We start from the raw sequence: 27,381 nt of genomic DNA, 5'->3' as shown, positions 1-27,381 counted from the left end.
AGAAAGTACCAGCACTGTGCATGAGCCTACTCTGCACATTTGGAAATATCTCTGGACCAAAAGAGGGTTTTAGAAAGCCTCAAGTGAGTCAACTCCTAGAGGCAGAGTCCAAGTGTTCTTGCATCTTTCAGCCAAATAAAGCTTGACCCTCATTCTGCTTGAAATAAGGAGACTTGTTATTGTTGTTCTGAAGCACCACAGCAGCCAAAGTGACAGGTTCAGCTGTTGCTGCAGCAGCATTTCATTAGTTTAATCCCAAATTAGCAAAGCCTCCCCATAACTTTTTTTTTTTTTTTTTTTTTTTTTAATTCAGCCTTTTAATAGCCTCTCTTCTGGGGAATGACTGGCTGTCATTCATCTGCAGTATTACATCTTTATCCAACCACTTCCTCTCTCCCACCAGTGTCCCTTTTGCCTGGTGTTCATTCACTCCACTCCCTCCTCCATTGGTGTTTAAACAAACAAAGTAAATAGGTCAGGGTACAGAGAACTTTCTGGTTTAAGAACAGAGCCAGCACCTGAACTTCATGGCAGGAGGCTGACAATAGCAGGTCTATTTTTCCCCCCCAACAATGTACATGGTACAAATGTACAATGCAGTGATATTATCTTATACTGAAAACATGATACACATTAGGTCTGACATGCACTCTGGAAACCAAAGTCAGAATTCACCCTGGAAATCCAGAATTTCTATTTTCCATTCCCTAAGGCTGCCTAATATCCTGTTCTTCCTTCCCTTCCTTCAAGACCAAACCATGACCAACACCGTCCTTTTGTAAGACACATCATGTTCAGATCCTCCCTCCCTCCCTCCCTCCCTCCCTCCCTCTCTCCCATATGTTTATGGTCTAAAGGTTTGATACAATTGGCCTGAAGGTCAAAGACTGTTCCTATACTCCTTCCATTCCCAAGTCTTTCCCTCTTACAGGGTTGGAGAACTACTTTTTGCCTTCTGGAAAGCATCTTGGTGTCCAGAGCCAAAGTTCATGCAGGGGAGCCAGGCACTGTGATCTCATCCCACAAAGCACAATATTAACTTTAGGCACACAAATAATTTTTCTTATTTGGCATAAACTCATCACACATTTTCTCCAGAGTGCTACTGAGAAAACTAAGAGCTCAAAATCACTGCAGGAGGGGAACTAGGAGAAGAAAGAACATGAAGACTTTACCAACATCCTGGTTCTTCACATACAGGTATTCCACTAAGGTTTCTAGGCAGGCAACCACTGCCTGAGAGAGCAGCAAGTCTTTCTGGAATACCAAGAGAAAAAACAAAAAAACAAAAAAAACCAAAAAAACAAAAACAGTCAACAGCTATTGCAAGAGGAAAATTCATAAAGTGCCAGGATCAGAAGAGTATGCAGCACAGGAAAATAACACCTTTCATCTCCTTCAAGGAATGCAATGTGCTGCAAATTATCTGTCACATCAAGGAGCCAGACAGAGCTACAACTACTTATTTTGAGACTAAAAATAATAAGTAACAGCCTCCAAAGAATAAGGATAGGAGCCCAACACAGCTTAAGTGTTAAATGGAAACTGATGTACTACCCCTGGAGCCCAGAATCACTTGAGCAAGTTAAATGTATGCTGATGCACCCACTACCCCCAGAAGCACCTTGTCAGGGGCATGGGGAATGGACTGGGATTTGTTATACATTTCCCACATCTGTCCCTATGGATGTGGCATCCCTGCAGAGAAAGAGATGGGAAGACAGAAATTGTCATTAGTACACAGAATTTCAGCTACCCAGTTGAACAGCAGGGAGTACTGCATAGCTTGATTTACCTTCTCTCTCACTGCACTGTGCTGCAGCAAGAGCATTTTCCCTCCTCCTCATCACATATCTGTATGGGGTTGAAAATGCAGACAGAAGAAAAAACAAGCAGGCAGCCCCTTTGATTCTGCAGCAGGGTGGTTTCTCCTCAGGTTACTGTTCCTGCTTGAAGCCCAACACTACTGTTGTTCCAAAAGTCATATTTTACATACCTGCAACTGGACATGCACCAGAAGGTTCTGCAGACTGACAACAAGTGAGAAGACCTGCTGCATGGCAAGGGGGTGCAGGGCAGTGCCCTGCAGTGATGATGGCTGTGGTTGAGCAGCATTTGGGGCTGTGTTTTGGCCAACAATCACCAGCAAGGAGGAGGAGAAGTTCTGTCGCAGGACAGCTCTCAGGAACTGCATGATGCTCACTAGACAGGGAGATGCTTATTAGTGTGTGTCAGTGTTTTTCTCTGCTCTACCCTGTGTGTTGGTGCTTGTGCAACAGCATGGGAGAGGGTGATGAGAGAATATGTAAGCTTAATAGCCCACCGGAGTTGTCTGGCAGCTGCTGACAGCTGTAGACAGGAATGGCAACATGAGTTTCTTTGTAAATCTCCTTCTTTGAGACACTAACACAGTTCACACTCAGTTCCAAGGAAGATCTGTCCAACTACAGAACTTCCCTTTTCCCCTTCTCACCACCAGTTACACATTTACAACGTCAAATGGACCAAAGTTTCCAGATTCCCTCCAGCACCCCCACCATTCCATTCCATTCCATTCCATTCCATTCCATTCCATTCCATTCCACAGTCACTAGTTCTCCTCTGCTGCTTGTATCATGGTACTAGTGGCTGCTTCCAGACAAATCCCCCTAACAGATGTAAATACCTAACAGCAGGATGGGCTTCTTATTCCTGAAGATGACTGTATTCAGGACTTCTGTAAGGTCTACAGAGAGTGTCTGGTGAACCTAGAAGAGAATTAAATAGAAGTGAATAAGTGGTGCTGGTTTGGAGCAGATAGAAAGCTCCATTATGTACTCACAGTTCTTAGACAGTATCCCATGATGACCACTGAAAACCAAGGGAACAGAAGGGAGTTACATCATTGGACCCTCATGTTTCTCTCACCACTAGCCTGAGCTGCACAGCTTCCAAACCACAGCCTACCTTGTCCATCTTGTTCTCACTACTCCCTGCAGGACCTCTGGCATGTGGCTGTCAGCCTGCCAAGCACATGAAGTGGCAGAAACAGCCACCACCAAGGCGGCTCTACCTTAGCCACAGAGCTAGGCAGCAGGACTGAAGAGCCAGGCAGCCAAAAACCAGCAGTGGCCAGAAGCTGTCCTTGCCTGCTGCAGCTGGGGCCTGCTGAGAGCCCAGGGACAGGAACTATTGCATGGGTGTAAGTGGCAGAGGAGTTTAGGGACTTGGGAACTCGGTGAAATAGGAGTGGTGGGTTGAGAGGGAAATCTGCAATACATTGTTTCCTTCACAGAACAGCCATTCAAGAGCAAGGGCGTGAAGACTCAGAGAACCCCAGAAGGGTTCAAACTCTTCAACAAGCCAGAGAGTTGATATGGGAAGGCAGGCAAAAGGATCACAGGACTGATTCCTTTAAATACGCTTCTGAAGAGAGAAATATTCCACAGAGAACTAGGAGTAGCTCCTGCAACATGGTGGCAGTGGCTACTCATCTTAGAACTGACAATAGCCTGCCACCCATGAGCCCTGTTTATTCACAAGGTAAAGCCAGCAGCAGCAACACAGTTAAGATGGAAGTTGGCTATGGCCAGACAAATCCTCACTATTAACATCAGGCTGAGATGAATGTGGCCATTTCTTGAAGCCACTATTTTCCTCTAAAAACTGTAGGCTCAGGGAGACAGCCTGTCATCAGCTCACATTCACAGCCACAAAGGTGCTGTTATGAGTCTCCAGGATGCTTTGTGCAGCTCCAGCTACACTGAACAGCAGAAAGAAGCAAGAGAAGTGACTCTTCTGCTTCCTCCCCTTCAACAGAAGATTAGAAACACTGACAATTAGAAATGCTGAAGATTAGAAACATTGAAGCAGTCTTGAAGCATTTCAATTTCCCAGCTGTATCTGCAGTTTCTGTCCTCATCTCTGGTGCAAAAGCATTTCTGGGTTGTATATCATAGCACAACAAGCCAGTGGTATTGATAAAATCCATCAACAGTCTTATAAGCTGCTAAATTATTGCACTTCAAGGATCAATAGGAGCTGAGAGCATCAGTCCCACAAGATGAAGCTCAATACTTGACACTTGACACTAGAATGTCGTTTGGGACTGGCACAGCACCAGACACAGCCCTGACGTGGAAACTGAGAAGGCAGGCTGTACTTAGCAGCTCTCAGAGCAGGGCCAGGCTTCATTCCCACAGCTGACAGCCTGTACAAGTACCATGCTCTGAGCCCTAAGCAGAGGCTGCATGCTGACAAAGTAATGAGTGCAGACCTGGTCTGGGCTGGTCTTCTGGAAAACATCTTCCCTCAGCATTAGAAATCCAACCCTTGCTTTTCTGTGCACATGCATGCGTGTCCTTAATGTGATTTTATCATCTGCAAACAGGTGTTCCAACTCCCAAAGAGCATACTCTGCTGGGCATAACTGCAAGAGCAGAGCTCACAACTCATTACATGCTCTCTAACTCCATACCAAGAGAGGTCTGGGTAGGTACTTCAAAAGGAAGCGTATTCCTTTGTATTGACATTGGAAAATGCTTCCTTCAAAGTTGTAATTCCATTAATAGCTGACAACTCCAGCTTAGATGTCTTGTTGGACTGCAAAGCATCAAATACAATGACAGCTGCCCACATTCATAACAGCTTGCTAATATTGAACACTTACTTGCCAATAATAGGTTCTATCTCACTATTGATCATTTTAGTAATAAAAAAGCAGTTTACAACATGGGAGCTGTGCCTTTCAACCCTAGTCTTCCCTTGAGAAAGGTTTTAAAATATATTTTGCTCTGTCCTGAAGAGGAAAATAATTTGGATCAGGAAAGCTGGGTATGCACTTCTCCCCACAGGATTTGCACCTCTCTTTAACTCTTCAATGATTTGTGTCTCAGACCTTCTGGGACATGCTAACTTCCAGTCCTGCTAGAGAGGTGCAGCAGGGAATAACTTGTGGACAATAACAAAAGAGAAATCAACACAATCATATTACAGGCCAAAGCAAAACACTTTCATATATATATATATATATATATATATATATATATACACACTTACACACATATTTATTTTTAAGGTTTATCCATGTGCTGACCCTGAACACTGGAGGGGTTTAGAGTGGTTCTAACCTCAGTATTGTAGCGATGCTGATAAAGCAAAAGGGATGCCACCAACAGCCATCCAGAGCACAGCAAGGCATCTTCAGATGACAAGGAGGCAGGTCTGGAAGGAGGGGACCACAGCCAGGTGCATTCCAAAACCTTCTGCAGGAGTTCCAGCAAGGACACATTGGAGAGCAGCACAGCTACTGCTGCATGAGAGAAACAAAATCAGAGAGGGTGATGGGATGGCACAGGTTAAACAACCTTGACAAGCACAACAGAAGTGCAGAGCACACCCCTGCTGCAGTGAGGTAGCCCAGCTGCCACAGCTCATCTGAGTGAGGCTGTCCAGCTACTGGTATTCATCTCCCAGAACACAAGCAATTGCTCAGCCAGCTAATCAACTAACAACACAGTAGGAAAGTCAATTAGAGCTTTTCCCTAGTATTGTTTAATTTTTTTGAACTATGACAATACCAGGATATTTCAAGCTAGGCACTAAAGGCCCACTGCTGTGTTTATGAACAAGAAAAATACAGTGATTCTGTCTTTCAGCAGCTAATTCTTGAATCATGAGAAGGCAGCAAAACCAAACCAAACCCCTCAACTTAAAAAACCTCATCCAAAGTATGAAATGGTCTTTAATTATAATTGTGTCTGGATGGGGAAACATCCACCTTACCTGCTAAGACAGTTAGAATACAGTCTCTGTCAAGCTACATCCTCACTGAAATTAACTTAGCAATCAATACAATCCTTCCTCACCTCTCTGTTGACTACAAGGTGTTGTCTGATGAAGACTCCAGTACAGAAAATTCAAGGATGGCTGCAGGAGGTCAGTGTCCCTTGGCCTGCATTTCCCACAGAGATTACAGACTGGAAACAAAAGAACAGGTGTAACAAGGACACCAACTTAACAGAGCACCTCAGCAAATGAAAGAAGTCAGTCAGTGGGGAGGGAATTCAGACAAAGTGAAAATAAACACAGCATAGCACAGACAAAGCAACAGGTGTTTTCTCTACAGTGTTTGCTTTTGAGTGGACAGTGCAGTGAAGGATGAGTGCAGAAGCGGGGAGAGGAATTGAAAAAGGTACGTTAGAGTGCATATATCACATTGGGCAGTAATGAATCCAAGAGCAATGGACTTTAGGTCATCTGTTTCCACAGAGAAAAACCTGCAGTGTGAGTTATCTGCTTCCACAGTGTGAGTTTGATCCCAGTACTAGAATAAGTATAAACAACCAGGTGACTGTCTCTCATGGCAACCAGACTGGGGAAAGCCATGGAGAGCTGTGCTCCCCCACTCTCACCAATTTGCTCACACCAGGAGTAAAATGTCATGTTTGTTGCAAGCACCAAACTTAGCAACAATGTTTAGTAAGAGTTAGGGAGGGAAATCCAGGACTGCAGGGCTCAGCAAAACTGTCATTGGAGATCTTCTGGAGAGCTTAAAACTTGAGTAAGCAATTCTCAGAACACACACATCAACACGCCCCTTCTATCTAAGAGGCCTCATTAGAGAAGTGTCCTGCACATCCACCCCTAGAGAACACAGCTGGGCGGCCAAGGGGGGAATAAATGGGGTGTCTGAGGTAGGGAGAGAGCTGTGGGGAAAAAGAACAAAGCAGAAAGCAAGAGAAAAGGGGCTTGTGGCTCCTGGGAGAAGCTGAGCTGTGTTCTAAAATCACAGCGGCTAAAAAGGCTGGGATAAAGAGGCTGTGGTTCCTCCAGACCCCCAGTTCCCTTGGCTAATGAATATCTGAGAAATGCCACGTCTTTACAAGGGCAACACAGGCAGCTCTGAGATATGAAACATTTCAAATTGAAGGGGCTAGTCCTTCAAAGTCTGCTGGAGAAACCAATTTGTCAGAGTGGGGAAGAGATGAGAGGACAGATCAGCTGAACTTTCCTCCTATTGTCTTTTCTTTTTTCACAGCTATATGAACCTCCAATAGCCAAGTAAGAAGACAGAAGCCACCAAGTAAGGATCACCAGACAAGGCAGCAGGTTATGGTATGGTAAATACAGCCTGCTCTTCTGCCTTTGGGGTGGAGTGGGCAAGCCCTGCAGTTGGTTGGGAGCCATATACTCTGAATCCACATTCCAAGGAAAGCCCAGTTTCACTAGACTGCTGGTTCCTGATAGCTGATTAACAGGACAAGACTGTAGCCTAAGCCCCACCAGACTGTAATAGCAAGGATGGACAGGAATGAGTCAGGAAGCACAGCAGCCAAGTGGTCACGTGCCAAACCAACAACAGCCACTGACCCTGAAATCTTGTCATGGTCAGGTGAATACTTTGGCCACCTTGTGAGGTTTCAGAGAAAAAAAAATCATTGTAAAAGCAAGAGGAAGAGAACCTGGGCCTTGTTAACTGAGTTAGTTACCACAACTTTTTACAATGCTCTGGCTATGAAAGCATCTCAAAGCAACCATTACCATAATGCAAGGTCAATCTTCTCTCAAAGGACAAGGAGCAAGCCCCTAATCATCTTATGGAGCAATTAACAAACACTTCCCTGGGAGAAGATGAATGCACATACTCACCCTGGTGAAGCAGCTTGAAGTCTGTGCTGTCCAGCTCCCTTATGCCCTTGCTCCGTAGCTGCACCAGGAAAAGAAGGCTCAGCAAAACAGGCAGGTTCCTGTTGGCTAAGAAGGGCACAGACAGCTCAGCTTGTCAGTGAACTCCAAACTGTTGTACCTTAAAGTGTGTCAGGAATTGTTAATTTTCTGGCTGCAGGATAAGGACACACACACACAAACACACACACCCACACCCACACCCACACACAGAGAGCCCCAATGTTTTTCTCATCTCTACAGTCCCCTCTGGACCAGGTCCCCTTTCTGTCACTCTGGCTTGGCCTGAGTCACACCTGAATCCTGCCTACACCATTTTAGAAGCAACTAAAGAAGGGGGACAAAAGATCATTCATACCCTTCATGAGCTATGTAGGGAGCATGTTCCTCACACTTTGAAATTGATCCTGCTAATAAACTAGAAGTCATTAGCCCTTTCTAGACTGCTCCCTTCCTGCCCACTTGACCATTGCTCTTAGTTTTGACAGCAGCCCAGCTGCACAGCATTTGCTCTCCTCCATCTAGTGAGACTGCAAAAATGCTGTCCATCCCATCCTACAAGGAAGGGCAGAGACAGAAGTGAGAACCTCACACATTGGGCCTGTATGTAAGGAAAATGGGGCTATTTAGACCACCAACCCCACAGAGCAATCTTCACCCTATTATTCACTTTTTTACAGTGCTGTAAACAGGTTAAGATTTTGTACTGTGTACAGCCATACCTACAGCAAGCAACTATCATCTCCAGTAAATGTTTCCACAAAGGCACATGAGTTTTCAGTTTTGAGGAGAAAACACTTATGGGTGTCTTTAATGTTAACATATTCCTGATGGAGTCCCACTGTTGGGCCTCCTTCTTGTCTAAAAGCAGGCTACTGTTTGAATAGGGATGCAGATCCCCTGGACTTAACTACCCCAGGCCTCACAGAGCTGCCTGTGTGCTGGGAGACAAGGAAGTCTGTCTCCAGAGTACATCTGGTGTTTGACTTTCTGCATGGGTTGCCAGGATGTCATTTAACAAGTTCAAGATGCAATACAAAGAAGAGCTACACATATGAGCAGCAGCAGAAGGGCTCAAATCTTGCAAAAGCCATTTTTGTCCTACCTCCATCACCAGTGGTTTGGAGGAATAGGTCTGACTCCCTATAGGAAATGGACACTTTTCCTCCCCACAGCTCCTGGCATCCTTAGATCAGCAGCAGAGGGATATGCAAGTTCAAATGTGCACAACTCCAAACAAGATCAGACTTAGCAGATCTTGTAGCCTCATGCTCTACCATGCCCCTCTTTCAATGCCCCTCCTCCAGCCTACTGACTTTGCTGGAGGTAAAGCAAAAACACTTTCCATCCCAACTGCTGCCCAACAAAACATTCCAAACGCAGCAGAGCTGTTAAAAGCATCAGTGGCCCCCTCAGGAACAAATAAAAGTTGTGCTAAGTCTCTACCCCGAAAGAGCCAAGGACATCCTTGCACTGCTCCCTCTTTCAGTTCAAGCTCACAGACTGGTTTGCACAGCACCTTTCTTATTGGGACAACAGTTCCAAAATCCCAGACAGGGCTAGTAAGGAAAACAGGGACTTCCCTCAGTCACAGCTTTGCTCCCTTTGAGAGACTTAACAGAGTTATAAGATCTGATGATACCACAGTCCCTGTTTGGGGATCAATACCATGAATGGTTCAACACTTGCTCCTGATTTCTGTGTCCTGGGAACTGTGTATCCTCAGGCACACCCAGCTGTTTTGCACAAAGAAGAGGCAAAAAGGAGGATGTCTTTCAGCCACCACTTGGGCCCCTATTAAGCAGGAAGATTTACACAGAGAGCACAGCTCTCCATTTGAACACTGACAGCAGTATAAAAGAACCTTGCTTTGGTTTAACAATCACAGTTTGAAGCCAGAACAACCTAAATTAGAAAAAAGGCTCTCACTTCAAAATGAATCTCTGAAAAAGGAAATTAAATTAGTACAGTTCTGTCCATTTCCCCATGCAGGTAAGTACTGAAGCTACATCAGCAGTTCAGAACCACTTTATCCCAGACTGTGTCCCTACGGCTAGTTGATCTTACAGCAAGACCAAATCACAGAGGTGGGGTCACCTTGTAGGGTGGCTGAGCTGCTCTCCACCAGCAGCTGTTGCAGAATCTGTAAAAATCTGCTCCGAAGGAGGTCACAGACAAGCACATCCTCATTTCTTTCCAGAAAGGTCCTTAGAGTCATCAACACCTTCCAAGCCACTTCCACAGAGCTTGAGCAGACCAGGTCCTGCAAAGGAAGAAACAAACACATTACCTTTCTACCCTGATTAGGCAGAAGTCACCACTGTTTAATACCATTATGGTAATCTGGTGCCTTGGGAAACAGCCTAATAAAGCACCATTAAGATTAAGTATCTCCTGATTAAATAGAGAACTGAATAAAGCAGAAGGACTGATGTCTGTTAGGCACCTCTGAGTAATACCCCATTTAAAGAATGATTTGGATCTGTGAGTGTAAGGGTAACATATATTTAAGGTCACAGTTTTAGACAAGGGAGAACCAAACAAGAGAACAGAATCTCTGGTACCTCTGCTCTCCATGTTGTTTTGAAAAATCAGCTTGCATATTGAAGATGCTTGTCTAAAATCAAGCTTATGAGTCAGTCCATAGTTCCCAACTTTCAAAAGGCTGGCAGCCTTTTATGTGTAGTAGTAACATAACTAAACTGCATGAAACATAGGTAAGCTGGGCAAGCAATCAATCACAGGAAAGGGGAGAGTCATGTACACAGCTCACAAGCCTGCCTCTTGACTACAGGGCTTTTTCTGGAGTCTCTGAGCTGAATCCCACAGCCAGTAGGCTTAATTTGGGCATAGTCTTCATGTTGAGGTACATAACATTAAATTGCACAGCATGTACAGAGGCAGTTGTATAAATATCAGACAGAAAATGCCTGGTAGTGCTGACATAATATAACCATCTCAACACATGTTAGGCCAGCACTACCTTTCCTCTCTTCCTGCAGTAGTCCTGGCTACTGCATTGCAATGGTAGAGTTGAAGAGGTAAACAGGAAACTGGTCTCAGCAACTGAGCCTACAGCCTGCCTGGACAGCTTGCTGCCTCCCCCAGCTGCCTTCCCCTATCACACAGCAGTAATGCATCCAGGCTTTGATGATGCAGAGAAAATGGCTGTGGGACCCCATACCCAAGGAAAGCAAAGAAGGAAAGAACAGGCTGTCTGTGCCAGAAAAAGCTCTCTAGTTCTGAGATGAGTTCCTGTCTCTAGCAGAGACTTTCACAAACAAAGGGCAGGGAGATGTTGGCACAATTATCTCTGCTGACATAGATGTGCTTCATATGAAGTTCAGGAATGTAATCTAACATCTCTGCTCTCTGAGAGAGCACCTCAGACCTGGAGCATGGAGAAGACAAGTGGGACAGTGTGTCATCATGACTACATTCACCCCCAGATGAGCACACAGAGCAAAAAATGACATGAAGCAATGGCCACAGCCTCTCTGGTCCTGGCAAATGCACCATTGTGTTAATCAGTTCCTTCCTACCCAGAAGCCCAAGGTCTCAGATGAAGTCACTAACCATCTGTTATATCTAATCCAGGCAATTATTTAAAGCAGATGAGCAAAGAAGTCATCCTTGGAAGGACATTCATTCTTGTTTCACTGTACCATGCAGAGGCCTTTCCAGTCCACTAGTGCATTCAGAGGCTTAGGTTATCCATCTCATAAGTTTTCTTTCCATCTGACAGTATATTTAGCCCTGCATATTGCACTGTTTTATTAGTCCATCTAAATTCAGATTGATTATGCTCTTCCACAACTGAAAGGTGAATTGTCAAAGCCTGTGACTTATTACAACTTACTTTAAAGACTGGAACAGAGCTAATTGAATTTATTTCTGCAAGAACATATGGCAAGACAGAGAAGGGAAAGCAGGAATGTTGTACAGTTCAGGGAAGGGAGACGCCATTTATGTTTTGCTTATTGACAGACCTGCTTCAGTTTATGGAGCGACAGGTTCCAGAACTACTGCCAAAGGTAACAGAGTGGACAAGCCTCATGGGATACTTCACTTCCTTAATTTGTCCTGATAGGTGAACTCATTGCTCACTTTTACTAATGCTCTGCAGTGTATCAAATGCCTGGATGCTGTTACCTACCCTGCAATGTCATCCCAACTGTGAAAGAACTGCCCCACCTGAGAAGCCTCCTGGCAGTCATTTCAGTAACATCAGATATTAAAATTTAGCCATAGCCTCTTAGATCAGAACAAACATGTTCTGTAATGCCCAGTGGATGTCCACTCAGAGTTAAGCCTTGCTTCCTCTTACTTCTTTACCATCTGCTGACATGGGTTTGCCTTCTCAATGATAGTTAGTTTTAATTTCTCTAAGGGACTGGAGAAGAAATATCACAGTTCTTAGCTTTTGCCCTTACAAGCAAATCTCATGTTCTTCTGTGGAAAAGTTAGCAAATATTTACTATATGACTGGCTCAACAGTCATGGGACAAGAGACCACTGATGGGGAGGGGTGATGGGAAGGTGCGAGCAGTGGAAGTGAGAAAAAGCCTCTAAGCAGCCATCAGAACACAACTGTTTCATGAGTACATGGGTTAATAAAGCTCATCGCACCAGCTATAGGCAAACGCACTAGCCTGCTACTTCAAGACCCCTTTCTCTCCTGAACTCATTAATTTTCCCTGCCACAAGACTATTATTTTATCTTTTAAGAGCAATAAAACATGCTATTTGCTGTCCTAAAAACTCAAGAGTACTTCAAAATTCTCTGACAAGAGTCTCCAGTTAAAACAAGGCAAAATGAAAACCTCAATCAAACAGAAAGCTGTGCCCTCAAGACCTGTTCTCTGCACACTGCTTTTTCACAGTTCTTGTTCATTATACCCTTCTCATCTATGAGTAGCAAAGCTTTGCTCCCAGATTTGCAAAACAGCTTCTTCAAAGGCTGGCACTGAAGAATCTGAAGTACCCAGCTGTGTATCTGGATAGGGGAAGGAATGGGATTTTTCATGACATACATCAGCACAACTCTTCAGATCCTTGTCCAGCCAGCTCTCAGAGAATCTCCTCCTGTCACAGTGGATGGATGACAGAGAAAGAGATAACACACATACAAGGTCCCATTTCCCACATAAGGCTTCCTTGGCAGGTGGAAGTCTGTGTACACACACATGGCCCCTTCTGTCAAAATCCTTTATTTCATAACATCACTAAAAGCTTTAAGAACCAAAAAGCCCCCAAAATCAGGGCCAAGATAGCAGCCTGTCCTTGTGAAAGCCACATACCAGTAAAATAAGCAAAATGCTGGAATTGCTCTTCAGAATGGGAAGCAATGGATTGGCACTGTTCAGCTGATCTGATGAGCCAAGATCAGATTCTTCAACCTCAGTCTGCTTGCAGTCTTCCCAGGAAAACCAGAGTTGGAGGACTTGGTGTCCAAATCTCCCCATGAGCTCAGGGTAGCGCAGGAAGAATTTCAGCAGGAGAGGACAATGGACATAGACCAAGCTCAGATCTGGAAGATTATCCAGGATCCTTCTTATGGTAGACAAAAACCTCTGGTAAAGAGGGAAAGGGGAAGTGAGACAGAGAACAAAATAACCACTAATACTGAATATAAAGCATCTGAAGTGATGAGACTTTACTGCAAGAAACAGTCACACTGCCTTTTCAGTAGACAATCAAACACATCAGTTAAACATCATTTTGTGAAGCCCATTTGCATCACAAAGGCTAAGAAACCTGTAGGCTTTATACAGAACTCAAAGCTGTGCAGCAGCAAAGAGCCATATGGGAACACTAGAAAGCCTGCTGCAGAGGCTGGAGATGTGTTTGGGAGCCTGAGCTATGAAATTCAATATATTCTGTGTGTGAATTCACAGCCTATCCAACGCAGTTACACTTCCCACACATACACAAGTTTATTCTGTCATATCTATATTCCCCTGTGGATTTACATAGTTAACTTTCCAGGGTGTAGATGCACTGCACAGTCTTCACTCATTCACTGCTCACCACCTATGCCAAAATACTTTCTACAAGAAGGTTGATGTAAGTGGGGAGAAACCTTAGCTTCAGCAAAAAGGCTCCAAGAGGTAGGAATGAAATCTTTTACCACATCCAGAGCTTTGCCTTTGTCCTGACAGACAGCAAGGAGGTAAACTGCAGCTCTGAGTATGTGTGGAGGGAGACAGTCTCCATGGTCCTGTGCTGACAGGAGAAAATTTCTTACAGCTAGAAATAATTCTGCATCTGGAACAAACCTGCATTGAAGGAGATTGGAGTAGAAACAGTAACAATAGATATGCCTTACACACCAATTCATGGCCACTTGCTTTGTATAGTTTTGGCTCACCTGTCCCCAAAGCTGTAGGCAAAGTATAAGAGCAGTACAAAACAGTGCTGGTGGCTGCAAAGAGACTGATCCAAAAAGAAAGGCTCAGGGGTTTCAGACAGGAGGAGAAGGCTTTCAGCAATGGTGTAGTTTAACTGAGGCAGACCCTTCTGCAGGAGCTCAGACATCTCCCGCTCTAGAAATAAAAACATAAGGAAATGATGAGCAATGTCTGTGGAATAACTCCACAGTCTGCATACACCAAGCACACCTCTGTGATTTGGCATCAATAGTGGTGTGAAACCTGATTTAACAGAACTGGCTTTAAGGATGAAAAGACACTTTAAGGATGAAAAAACACAATCTGTTTGAGATTCTGAGCCCTTTGCTGATGCTGCCTGTATGGCAACCAACCACTGCTAATGGGAGAAGTGGCTTTTCTGATGTAGAAACTTTCACCTCATTTGTTTGGGACTTACCTATTATGGAAAGTTACAGTTACAGGAAGGCTTTATAGAGTATGCCAGAGGGAAAAAATTACCTTAATCTGCAGATATGCCACTTGACAGTGGCAAGTAATTTTGTTTCAATTAAGCATGCCCAGCTGTGCTAATAAATGCCCCCATGTAAACAAAACCATAGGTAGATGAAATGCATTCTTTCAGGTAGGGTTCCAAACTCTTCAAAAGGCATTTTCTCAGCGTTTTCTGTGCTGGTCCTTACTGGACCAGCTTAAAAACAAGCTGGGGAAAAAAAATCCCTCAGTCAAGCTTTATGTGTCCTGCCTTCCCTTCTCCTTTGTCCTTTTCTATTTTTTTTTCACCTGTTGCCCAAACAGAGGGTGGCAGGGCCTCAAACTAAATTAAGCAATTTTTCTCTTTCCCCAAACTTGCCCTCCTGAGAAGAAGTTCTCGTCTTCTCTGTGGCTGAGTAAAGGTTCAGGCACAAGCTGCAGAGGAAGCTGGAACAGGTGTGATTCAGGACAGGATTACTGTGAAGAAGAACAGAAAGAGACAGTAAAGGAGGCTAGAAATATCCTCTTCCTACTTCTGATATCACACACTGTCTGCCAGAACCTAATTTTACTGAAGGATCACATACAAACACCTGCCCCATCACAAGAAGACTCTAGGAGCCAGCCTAGGCTTCCAGGCAAATTAAGAGTTCCCAATGGACTGTCAGCTCACAGATCTGGGGGTGTGTGCAGTGACAACAGTGAACATCTTCATACCTTGGGCCCATGTGAATACAGTGGGGTACTCCCACAGCCATCACACCTTGTCTACACAGAGAGTCCTATAAGGACAGGACCCTAACACTGCAGAGAATGAGAGATGTTTAAGGGCAGCTCACAATACAATGATTCCACTGGCAAATGACACTTGGATTTTTTAGCAATGACACTGCCAGGGATGAACACTGAAGAATGCCAAAATAGCAACTAAAAGGGTGAGAACAGCTATTTCCAGGCATTTCTTTCTCTCCAACCATCTCCTTGCAGAACAGGACATAAGCAGACATCTGTAACATGCCATCCTTGGCACAGCACAGGGCTCTATTCAGAAACCTGGATCACTCCCACCACACACCTGTGCATTCACAGGCACAATGAATTTGTGCATTCACAGGCACAAATGCCCTCACTCGAAGTTCCACACTAGTAAACTGGACTAGGAGCGCTCTGTGTTTTGTTTACTTTTTAAATGAGGTACAGTCACAGGAAAGAGGAGGTGAAACATCTCTGCAGACCCACAGAGAGTCTCCCCAAATACTCCTCAGCCTAGAAATCATAGCCTCTACTACAGGAGATCTTTTACAATACCTGCTACTGAAGCTATCCTCCTTCCCCCCATTTCTAATATATTATCACACCATGAGGAACAACAACAGTGGTAGTAAATGCTTAGGAAGCCAGAGCTCAGATGGAACTGATGCTAGTGGTACTTCTCTTCAGAACACCCACTGATCTGACTACTCCAAAGTCAGGCTGCTCTATCTGTGCAACTCACGACAGAGCACAGAATTCTCACAATGCCGTGTAAATCCATCCACCCCCTACCAAACTGCTTCTCCCTTCTCCCACATCAAGCTCTTCCATTGTCAGTAACCATTTGCATTTTTCAGTAAGACACAACCATTCCTGAGTCTCTCATCTTGCCTAATCAGGTGTATTAGATAAGGCATGATCTACTTTCCCATCTGGAAATTTTAGGCTCACTAACAATGCACACATCACAATACCTCTGTACAGAGCAAAATCTGGCCTTCAGCTCCAGTGTCAGTCGGATGAAGGACGAGGATGCTAGGCAGAAAGCAAGACAGAGATGTCAAAGGAGCACAGAACATGTATGATAAGAAAAAGAGTAGGCAGGTCCCATAATCACCCCCACACATCTCCATACAAGCCTGGTGAAGAGGGCAGGCCATCCCAGTAAGAATATACATATTAGGCTGCCTCTCAGAAAGTAAACTACTCCAAGTTTGTGTGTGAGGAGAGTATCTGAGGTTACTTTGTTTTCTCAGGAGGAGACGTGAAGATTTGCCCATTTCACATGTTTAGAACAGAGGAATTGTCTACATCACCTCTCTGATGTGTGAAGGCATACATAGACTAAACTAGGATTTCTACACAGGAAAATCCCACCAACAATTCCAGCATAATCCCTGTCTACAGGAACAGCCAATTCAATTCTGAATTATTCCAGAGGGAAGGATAAAGCTAACACAACATTCTTATCCAAAATGAAACCTCTCCCATCATCATTGCTAGACCAAATAACTTTTCCATCCTGCTGAACACAACTATGCACTCTATTCTTATTCTATAATAGAGTAAGAATATTCTGTAATAGAATCCTCCACATGAAGTCTCAATGTTAGGCTCGTTGCCTCATTAATATGCAGTAGCAGCAAGTTCCACCAGTTAAGAGCACAGAGAACATGATCCCACAATACCCTCCTACCCAGTTTCTTGGAGAACTTATTCCTCATGCTTGGCACCACTGTAAAGAGGGTACTGAGTGCTGAGATGAAAACCTCTGTCACTGATGGGCTGACAGCCCTTTCCAGATAGCTCTGTGGGAAGATAAATACATCAGGTGCACAAGGTGCTATAAACACTGAAGGCAGCAGCTTCCTTCCAGCCTCCTGCCTGCCCAGAAAGTCAGGTTTCTAAATCCAAACAAATGGAGTAGCAATTCTTTAACGAAAATGCCTGGCAGCAGAGCAGGCTCACAGAGCACTTTGAACACAACTAACTCCCCTGCCAGCGCTATGAGCTGTGCTGGTAACTCTGCAAGACATCCCACCAGATAAGAAACTTCTCCTGGACTCCAGCAGGCAACCAGTTAGGCCCTCATGCACAGTGACTGACCCTACTGCCCACATTGCCCTGGGAGTTACTGCTCTCACAGGTCAGATGGATAATTCTCCTATACAACACAGGACATATGTTTAAGTGCAGCTGACCTCAGCAACACTTAACACCTGTGCCTCAGTGTTTCACTGAGCAGTGGCAAACACAGGCATTTGAGCTCTCTACAGAATCCAACCATGAACTGTTTAGAACAGAATGACTCAACTCACTCTTGTTGAAGGTCACTGGACAATTTTCTCACAGTCCATTAATTTTTACCCAAGTTCAATGAGCAAGAAACAGAACACTGATTCCAGCTTTGCCAAACTGGACATGCACTGCACCCTCCCGTCAGGGAGGAAAACAGCAATGCCACTGCAGCTGCCTACCAAGAGATTGGTTAAGAAAACACCAACCAAAACATCTCCAAGCTCCTAACTGCAAGAATCCATACACCAGTGCCCGCTACAAAGCACAAGCAAACTTTATTAAATGTTAGGAACCACAACAAAAGTCCCATTCTTTTGACAATTCTGCTTGAAGTGTCTTAGGGACAGGCCTGTATGGAGCACTAAAGCACTCATGAGTCTCCACAGCTACTTTTTAAATCATGTCACAGGCCTTACTGAGGAACAATGCTCAATACTGCCCATGCCGACTGGGCAGCCTCATCAGTACCTTCTGGGAAGAAGCATAGAAACAATATTGCACATGCAAATCATGGCAGCTCTCTGGGACACAGGCAAGTTTTGAAAAAGTGGCAGAAGGGGAAACAACAGCTCAAGCACCCTTCATTTTCTGACACATCTGGAGCTGCAATGGATCCCACAGCATGGTAGGTAGGCTATGGGATGGCACAGCCTGAAGAAAGACACTGACATCCACATGGAAACTTTATGAATTTTTGCACCCTCTGAGAGCATACACTGTCATTTGCATGAACTATGCAATTCCATATTTGGCTGTGAAAAAATGGCAAATGCCACAACTGTTCTTGGTTTACTTGACATGTCCTCTTCCCCAAAAAACCATTTGTGCAACCCACTCTTGGTGCCTGACAGCACCTTTCCAGGTACCCACGGAACAGACCAAGTTCAAAAGAAATCCTACCATGACCATGGGGATGCAGAGACTGTCACAAATCCTCAACAGGAACTCAGAGAAGTTGCTTAGCGTGTCTTTGCTCTCAGAGTTGGGGGCAGTGAAAGCATTCTCCTGGGCCATGAAGTCACCCTGGAATTCCACTGCTAACCTACAAACACACAGTGGATAACAGAGGGAAGAGGAAACCTCCTCACTCTGTAAAGGAAGCCAGGAGATACTACATTTTAATCACAATTTTCATCATAAAGGACCCACAAACATTCAATGGGTTGGAAACAGAGAAATCTGGCAATCACATTCAGTTACCTTTTGAGTGAAGCTATTAAAAGTCATCAAGGCTGCACAACAGTACACACTGGGAAAGGAAGACTTAGTTTCTGTGAAGAAAGCATGTGCTGCGGGAAGATCTGGTGTGGCAAGACTGGTTTTCAGCCATACCAGAGTGCCTGATGCACAATACAGCAAACCTTGTGAAAATCAGCCAAGGGACCATTCAGCTGATATAAAATCCATGACAGAACCTGCGTGCCCTCTAACACAACCCCGAGACTCTGGGTCAGTGCAGAAAGGCATGTCTGATTCTGACTGAATTATCTCAGCCAACCCAAGTGATGCAAGGCAAAAACTAATTTGGCCAGACCACCCTAAAAGTTGATCCTGATTCATTCTGATTCATGCACAAACTCATCCACCACTGTCTGATGTGCAGTTAAGGGTGCCAAATAGCTCTGATCCAGCAGAAAAGGCAAAGTTGGTGCCTATAAACCCACTTCCAGTACCAAGTCACAGACATGAGCAAATCCAAGGCCAGCATCTGGAGCAGATATGCATTTGTTAAATGGTTAATCCCCTCTGGCAGTGAAACAACATAGCATAGCATAAGAATATACTTTCACACATATCTTCCAATAGTTCTTACACTATCAGCAGCTTTGGTGAATTTTCAAGCAGCCCCTCAAAGCCCAAAGACATGAAATAAACTGATAGGTCCCAGGCAAATTTCATGGGAGACATATTCAGGTGTCACAAAATTTTCACTATTAATACATACCCCTGACTCTGCTGTTTCACTGACCAGTGCCATGCACTGAACTCACCTGTGATATTTCTGTGGTGGGGCTGGGTGGAGGAACATAGTCACAAGGACAGAAGAATGGACAGACATGGACACACACCACCCACCCACCTTCCTGACTTGGCCTCACCTGCAAGCATTTCTGAAACTTTCCAGGGTATTGAGCAAGAACTGACCCTGTCTCTGAGGAACTCTCGCAAGATTTCTGTTTGCTGAGTGACTCTGAGACATTGAGAACAGGACATCACCCTGTTAAAGGAGAGAAGTCTTTAAAATCTTATGTCCACTTTCAGAAAAAAACCAGCCTTCTCCTCTGACACCAGCAGTAGGAGGAACAGCACATTGCACTTCACTCCTTCACACCACAATTTTTTTACTACTGTGCTTTCCCCAGAGATGGCTGAGTTAAACAGCTTGTGTGCTCTTCCTAGGGAGGACAGAGTTACAGAGCTATTAATTCTGCACTGCCATCTCTTTAGAGTCTGTATTACCATGGTTTGATCTAATCTGAGTTTTAAGCATTTCAGCTAATGGAGCTTTAAATTCTTCTGAGAAAAATTTGTGTTTTTAAAAATTTTCTTTCTTCCAAATACTGTTCAGACAACACAGAATAGTTCTTCTCCTTGCTTAGCAATGAAATCTTAGTAGTTCTTCTACTTTGGCTCAGAGTTTTAAGCAGCTATCCATGTACTAATTCTTGTTCCCACACAGCATCCCACTGAGTTAAGCCTGAAGCCAACTGAAGCGTCAGAGCTAATCATTTGCCCAAACTGGGAACAACTTGGAACTCAAAATCTGCCTTTAAGCCTTAACCTGTGGTGGTGGTCTTCTCCAGAGGAGGGGACACAGCTAAACACTGGTGCCTGACAGTTCAGAATTCCTTCTCCATTTCATGCTGAGATACCTTGGCAGAGGTATCATCATTTCCCCTTTTCTCCCTTTAAACACAGCCTGCTTATCCTCACTATCTAATTTCCTTCCTGTGAAGCTCTTAATTCTGAAAGGGACACCCAGCTCTGTGTGTGTGGAAACTGACTGGCCAATGGGACAGAAAGCACTTCTGCCTTCTTCAGGCAGAGAAGGCCAATATCTAGTACCATAGAACTTGGGTCTAAAAAATGTTCATCATGGATTTGGAGTTCTGCTACTCCTTTGAGGATTGAGGTGTTCTCCCCACTACTGGCACGAAATCTAAACCTACATGGCTCTAAGCCTACAGCAAGAAGGGCTCAGCCCTTGTCCTTTCATTAGCCATCTGCAGCTGGGGCTCTTCTCAGAAGTGCAGAGGTGCCAGCAGCACACCACACTAACCACAGATGCCAGGAACAGAAAAGGGTTTATAGTTCAAATAGTGGCTAACAACTCCCTTGCTGAGGGATCACAGTGCATATATGGTGACACTTTTGATCTGAATGTAGAACAAGAAATATTCATTGCTGAAAAAATAGATTGACCAATGTAAGGTGAGGGTGGGAAGAAGGGGAAGTTCAAATGGCTTTGGAGTACTGGACACATAAAGAGAGTAGCATCCTCAAGCAGTGCCCCACAAAACTTCACTGATTTAGAAGGATATCATTCACCAGCATCCACCTTCATCTGCTTCAAAGTCTGGTACCATCTCATCTGCTTCAAAGTCTGGTACCATCTCAAGGCAAGAGGATCAAAAGAAACAGCAGAGAACCAAACATCCACGGGGGATGTAAGCAAGGGGATGAAACACATATAAAACATCAACATAGGAAGATCATCACTGTCCTGCTCAGTCCTACCAACAACCAACAGCTTTTGACTTACTGCATGCCTCTTACTACTCTGTGGTAGGGAAAGGTCAGCACATCGCTTCAGCACTGCCTCCAGAAGCTTCTGCAGTTCTTCATATGGGACTGGAGGGGAGCTCAGATGGTCCTTCCTTAACACATGAAGACAAAGACAAGATGCACAGTCCCTGCAGGGGACATTCCACTAGGAAGGCAACACCATCAGAAATAATTGCTCTTCTGATGGAAATATGCCACTGCCACTGCTCTCCAGCAGAGCACAGTAAGGTCACAATATCTGAATAGTGTCTTCAGCCACACATAAACCCAAACACACCCCAAGTGCTCTGTCTGCTCTCACCACAGTCAGCAAGCCCATGACTGTTCACAGTCTTATATTTATTATTCTTATCAATCTGGATGGGGCACAGAGTGACAAAGCCACAGCAGCTGCTGTACAAGCCTGCCTGGAACACTAGGTCCTTCCTGAAATTACTTGCTGCCTGCCACAGCTTCATTGCTCTGGCAGCTTTCCTGAGGTGGGTGGGAAGCTGGCTCTGCTGTACCCACGCCTGCCTCAGCCACAAGTCCCACTGCAGAGCATGTTCACCCACACAGCCACGGGGGAACTGCAAAGCCCAAGATGGTATCAACAGATCTATCTGAAGAAAAGTCTGCAAATACATTCCTGCCTACCTCAGGAAAGCAGCCACAGCTTTCACAGCCTCCACTGCCACCTCCAGCACTGGGCAGTTCACTGTCTCCATCAAAACATCAATGGCTTCTATGCATACACCTCGGTTGGTGAACAATTTGATTTCCACTGGTTGCCTGTGAAGACAAAACAAAGCAAGCAAGGAGAATGTTGTCAGAGGTAGGTAACTGCAGTGCCCTTCCCTCATTTCAGCAAATGGACAGCTGAGCCATGAGATTGCAGCCATGTTTTTCAGTACTGAGAGCCAGCTGCTCTCAAGGAGGTACTCTCACACTTGAGCAGGTAGAGAGTTTGCTATAAAGAGGAAATTTCAGCCAATCTAAAGCACTACCATGACAAAACATCCACAACCTGGATAACTGCGTGACTACTCGAGAACACTGTCACGAAAAGCACAAGAAAAACAAGCCTTGCAAAATATAGTGACCTCTGTGCCTTGGACTCTATGTTCAGGCCATCTGCTCTGGCATTTGTCAGTTCATCTAGCAACTTATATTTTTAAGTATACAAGCAAACATCACTGTCCTAGAGGATAATGCCATGAGAATAGCTTCTCTCACTGCACTCCTAATGCCAGATGCTGCCAGGGCAGGAACCTTCACAAACTTGGAAAAGTAAACAGGAGAATAAACACAATCCAACTGCCTTGACAATCCTCCTCAACAGTGAGCATTTTGGCCATCTGTGGCCCAACACCTTTGAGCATTCAGCATGAGAGCATGGAGGGACAACAGGCCATTAATCCCATTATTGGACAGAGCTGTGTAAATGGCAGGCTGTGTTCATTTGGCTCCTGGCAAGTCAGGTACAGCTGGGGAGGCAGGGGGAACACAGTTACATGCACACAAGAGGCACAAACAACCTGCCAGAGGGTCCCTCCAAAGTGAAGCAAGAAAAGCAGCACAGCATGACAGGAGCCAGATTTGGGAGCCAAAACTATTCCCTGTTATTCAATTTTCACAGTCATGCCTAACTGAAGAAAGCCCAGAGTACATGCTCTCATGCACAAATAGGAAAGCAAAGTGAACTTCAGTAGAAATTACACTAGTAGGCCAGTTATATGGCAAAAAGGGAACAGAAGAAGAACCACTCTTTTTAGTCACTCAGTGGGATGGAACCCAGCTTCACAACCACCTCATATTCTGCTGTGAGAAAAAACTGTGAGGTGGGCATGGCAAGGAAAAGGACTTGTGGAACTCAGGCATCAGGAGCCATGCCACAAGTGAGGCACTGAACTTCCAAGTTGCTTCTACTCACACTGGGTAATTCTATTAATCCTCTGTATCTCCTTTCGTTAATCACTGACCTTCTGAAGTAAAACACATCAGGAAGAAAAAAGTCTTCACTGACTCATGCAGGGAAGAAGGGATGGAGGAGTATTGCTGACTCATTCAAGCAGCACAAACCCACTTTCAAGATGGTGCACTGTGATATCTTTGGGGCCTGGGGGGAAAGTGTGAAGGGCAGCACCCTTCCAGCTTCCTGCAACCTCTCATCTTTGGGGCCCAAACTGCACCTGCCACTTTGATTATGCTGGGAGAGACAAGGGTCACTCCGGGGAGAGCTACCCAACATTCCCGACATACTGCCAAGGGGAGCAGCACTTCCTGCATGGACCTCACCAGAATGTGTGGCTCACTTACACAAAAGAATCCAGCTGCAAGCTAAAACCAAGATGAGAGGTTCCAGCACAAGATCCCTTTCCCCATTATGATATAATTTTAAATAAAACATGATTTCTAAGGCAAAGCTCAGAGAAACAGAATGGGTGTACGAGAAAATGAGAGCAACTGCACAGAGTGTTCTCTTTGTTTTACAAGCATAAATGTGTAATTAATGTTCCCCATATCCCAGTTTCTCTTTTTGACAGATCCCACACTGGCATCACCACACTGTTCTAGCACTGTTGCTTTTTCTTCTCCTTTTTACCCTGCCACTTGCTACAAAATTGACTATGACATTTCCAAAATTCTGCTCAAGGGCTCTCTTGGGGGATCTAAGTGACAAAAACGAGACTCTGTCACTAGCATGACAGGATAGGAACAAGATCATAAAGGCAAGAACAGGAAGCACAGAAGAAAAACAAGCCAGTATATATTATTTCTCAGCAGAAAACAAGAGGAAAAAAGTGACAGAAGACATTAATATTTCAGCCTAGAATTTGTTTTTGCAGTTTGAATTTAGCTCAGATGATGATAGAAGACCAGAGGCCATGGAATTTGCATACTTTGTTTTGTCATAGAGGCACACTTAGCAGGAGCTGGCCTGCTCACAAATGCCTGGACCTTCCTGGCCTTGTCTCCTGCTCTGTCTACAGCTGAAAAGAGATTTAACCTCCCTAACTGTCAAGGAAGCAGGACGAGGAAGATTTAGTGGTGGATATAAGCACAAACAGGACAAGCTGGGAGGTTTGGAAAAAACCATCAGGCCTTTCTTTGCAAGAATAAAGGAGATGAGATTGTTCAGCATCATCTTTTAAACACAAAAACTCTTGTGTGTAGATATCTGGTCTTGGAAGAAATTCTTAAAAGCAAAAGCCTCACAGTCTCTATTTTGAAGTACCAAACTCTGCCTGCAAGCCTGACAGGGCTCCCTTACCGTTTCAGTATTTCAGTGAAGAGCAGGAGCCCTTGTTTGTGTAACTCCACATTGTTCAGCAGCAGGACACCTTGGAGACTCCTCACCAAAGATTCAATGCCTGTACACGTTAAGAAAAGTCACAGAGAGGCTTTTAATGTTCCAGATTCCAGAATGGAAGCAAAATTAATTTTTAAAAGGAAGAAAGATTTGAACAATTATTCTTGTGAGCTACTGAGAGAAACAACTGTCCAAAACTGTTGAATGTTCACTTATCTCTCTCATAACATGCCTCAACCTTCACTGCTGGAGATAAGTCCCAAAGAACAGAAGGAATTTAACCATTTTTCCTAAATCCACTCTTGTCATATCCACAGAAATACTTAATAGTAACTCAGAGAGTGTCAATCATGATAACTGGTAATTATAATGAATTAGTGGTCATCAGAAACTCATTGGGACAATGACACTATAAATTCAAGCTATGCTGGACATCACAAATATGCCTGATAGGTACTTATTTTCAGTCCTTTATCCATCCTGACTGGAAATTGTGGTTGTGTGTAAAGTGCTGGAATTCAGCTGGAGGCACAAGAATGACTGCAGTCACTGTGCCAGCAAGGCTGATGACTCACCATACACAGTGTGACACTTGGAGAAGAAAAGGCGCTCTTCAGTCAGGAGGAGTAGGCAGCAGTACACTGACCAGATGAGGATTTCACTTTTGCACAAGAGACACTCAAAGAGAAACTCTGCAAACATACACACACAAATAAGGTCACTCTGGTAAGAAGCAGGCTGCTCACAGCATGGCACAGCTGCTCCTAGAACAGAGCAGAGGAAGGAGGAGGAAACGAGGAGACATAGCAACAGCCACAGGGAGAAGGGCTGTACCATGAAATGGCAGGAATGGAGAACACAGTAGATGCTCAGGGGTATGCTAATCTTCAAAAAGAGGTGACTGGAGAGCAGAGACCCATGGGCAGGCATCTTCCCAGCACAAACTCAGTAGGAAGGAGCTGAATTGTAGATCTAGCCTTTGGCACAAATGAAAAGCCACAAAGCAAGCTTTATCACAGATGCAGTGACCTTTTTTTCCTCATGACTTTTACATCTCCCAAATAATTTGTATCATGAAAGTATTTCTGTCTTTTGGGATTACAGAGAAATAATAAGCCATCTCCCATAGCTGCATTCTAAAGATAAATCCTAGACCAAAATCTGAGCAAACTTACAATATTTAGTGGAATGAAATAAATGGAAACCAGTTTGCTTAAACTTGTATCTAAGGTCCTGCAAGAAGGACCTTGACCTGAAGTACTCGGCCAAATTCACTCCTAAAATCACCTGGTACAAAATGGCCACCACATTATGCCATCAGTGGATTTCATGGAGCCAGCCTGATTCCTAAACCAAACAGCCAGGGGCAGATTTGATACCGGGGAATGAACAATAAGATGCTACTGCATTTGTTCACCTGGGACATCTGCATGGATAAAAGCAGGAGCATATCTGCTAGGAGAGTGAACCAGCACTGCAGCCATACAGTGAGAACTCGCTGCCTGTAACATCTCATCTCTGGTTAACAAGAGCTGTTGGGAAGCAAACGTCAAAAGGAGAAAGGAAGTCAGCTATACAGCTGTGAGTAGGACACAGCTTGTTCTACTTTTTAAAATTTAAAACATAAATTAAGGTCTCTCTTTCGGCATTTATTTCACAGATTAAACCTGCTAAGGTAAGATAAAACACTGAACCAAAGAGACTCAAAAAGGCACATGAGAACTACAACAGAGTAGATCATGAGTAAGAATAGTTCTGCCCCCAGGCTTAGTCATGCTGGTGCTGCATGTGCTGTATCAGACCTCAAGTGTAAATGAGTAAGATCAGCTAAGGCCAGAAGTAAAATTTTCCCCATTCCAGGATGCAGGCATGAACAAGAAGGTGATCAACAGAGGTACCCCTATTGCTGGTTGGGGTACTATGTACAAATTACAAAGGGGATGGGACAAGCATTAATACACAGACCATTGTTCTACTTGTCCTTTTTACTTCTTACATAATTTTTCTGCTGACAAATCTTATAGCTACTATTTAACTCTAATCACAGTTCTGCAGTCTCTAAAGCTTACCTTTTCCAGCTTTCCCAAAACCCTCTGATTTTAAACATTCCCACATCCCCATTTCTCAGTGCAGCCTCTATTGCTGGTGTTGGTAACAGAACACTCTACTTTTTTATATATACAGTGCCTCAGATAAAGGTTCATTACAGCCAGCAAATTATTTATGTGTACCACCAATTCACTACTACTTCAGCAATCACCTTTTTGAGAACAAGTGGCAGTGGATTTTCCCCTTCTAAAAAGTTAGGGTTCTCAGTCTCCTCCTCTGTCTTTGCATTATTCATAAGAATAGATACAAAATGGTCAGATTTCAGCAGCTCCTTTAGCAAGCCTGCAAAAGGAAGAGCAAGAATGAGCACCATATCGAGCAGCACAGTGAGGATTATATTAACACACAAGTATTTACAGACTAAGACTTGTTGCCAACTTCTTCCCCTCTCCTGGAGGGCCCCACCCCCAATTTAGGGAGCTTCTTCTCATTGTGTCCCCAGATGCTGCCATGACCCCCATGTCTGGCAATCCCTTGTTGCTGATACTTTTTGCTGGTCTGATCTGCTCTCTGTTCCTTCTCAGAGTCACATATGTACAGGGTGCATCTCAGGAGCTCCCTACTTGCATTATCTTCTGTTAGTAAGCACACCTTAAACTGTTTCTTGGGAGAGCT

General features: G+C 44.3%; 1 protein-coding gene across 1 annotated transcript in view; it reads right to left on the bottom strand.

Moving 5' to 3' along the window:
* MEI1 (meiotic double-stranded break formation protein 1) overlaps positions 1-27,381 on the bottom strand; it is a 38,105-nt gene that overhangs the window by 3,452 nt on the left and 7,272 nt on the right. Inside the window, exons 7-27 of the mRNA XM_058805933.1 lie at positions 26,918-27,048; positions 26,075-26,189; positions 25,233-25,349; positions 24,619-24,718; positions 22,002-22,136; positions 21,343-21,457; positions 19,679-19,797; positions 18,480-18,621; positions 16,978-17,089; positions 16,256-16,316; positions 14,908-15,005; positions 14,036-14,210; positions 13,796-13,943; positions 12,966-13,238; positions 9,763-9,928; positions 7,630-7,734; positions 5,847-5,957; positions 5,109-5,290; positions 2,666-2,747; positions 1,997-2,202; positions 1,176-1,257 (exon numbers count right to left, since the gene is read on the bottom strand). Coding sequence (XP_058661916.1) covers positions 1,176-1,257; positions 1,997-2,202; positions 2,666-2,747; positions 5,109-5,290; positions 5,847-5,957; positions 7,630-7,734; positions 9,763-9,928; positions 12,966-13,238; positions 13,796-13,943; positions 14,036-14,210; positions 14,908-15,005; positions 16,256-16,316; positions 16,978-17,089; positions 18,480-18,621; positions 19,679-19,797; positions 21,343-21,457; positions 22,002-22,136; positions 24,619-24,718; positions 25,233-25,349; positions 26,075-26,189; positions 26,918-27,048 — 2,775 coding nt within the window. The remainder of the gene's footprint in view (positions 1-1,175; positions 1,258-1,996; positions 2,203-2,665; positions 2,748-5,108; positions 5,291-5,846; positions 5,958-7,629; positions 7,735-9,762; positions 9,929-12,965; positions 13,239-13,795; positions 13,944-14,035; positions 14,211-14,907; positions 15,006-16,255; positions 16,317-16,977; positions 17,090-18,479; positions 18,622-19,678; positions 19,798-21,342; positions 21,458-22,001; positions 22,137-24,618; positions 24,719-25,232; positions 25,350-26,074; positions 26,190-26,917; positions 27,049-27,381) is intronic.

The sequence above is a fragment of the Ammospiza caudacuta genome, chromosome 5, assembly GCF_027887145.1.
Source record: "Ammospiza caudacuta isolate bAmmCau1 chromosome 5, bAmmCau1.pri, whole genome shotgun sequence".
NCBI lineage: Eukaryota > Metazoa > Chordata > Aves > Passeriformes > Passerellidae > Ammospiza > Ammospiza caudacuta.
This window is presented reverse-complemented; position numbering and strand designations above follow the sequence as displayed.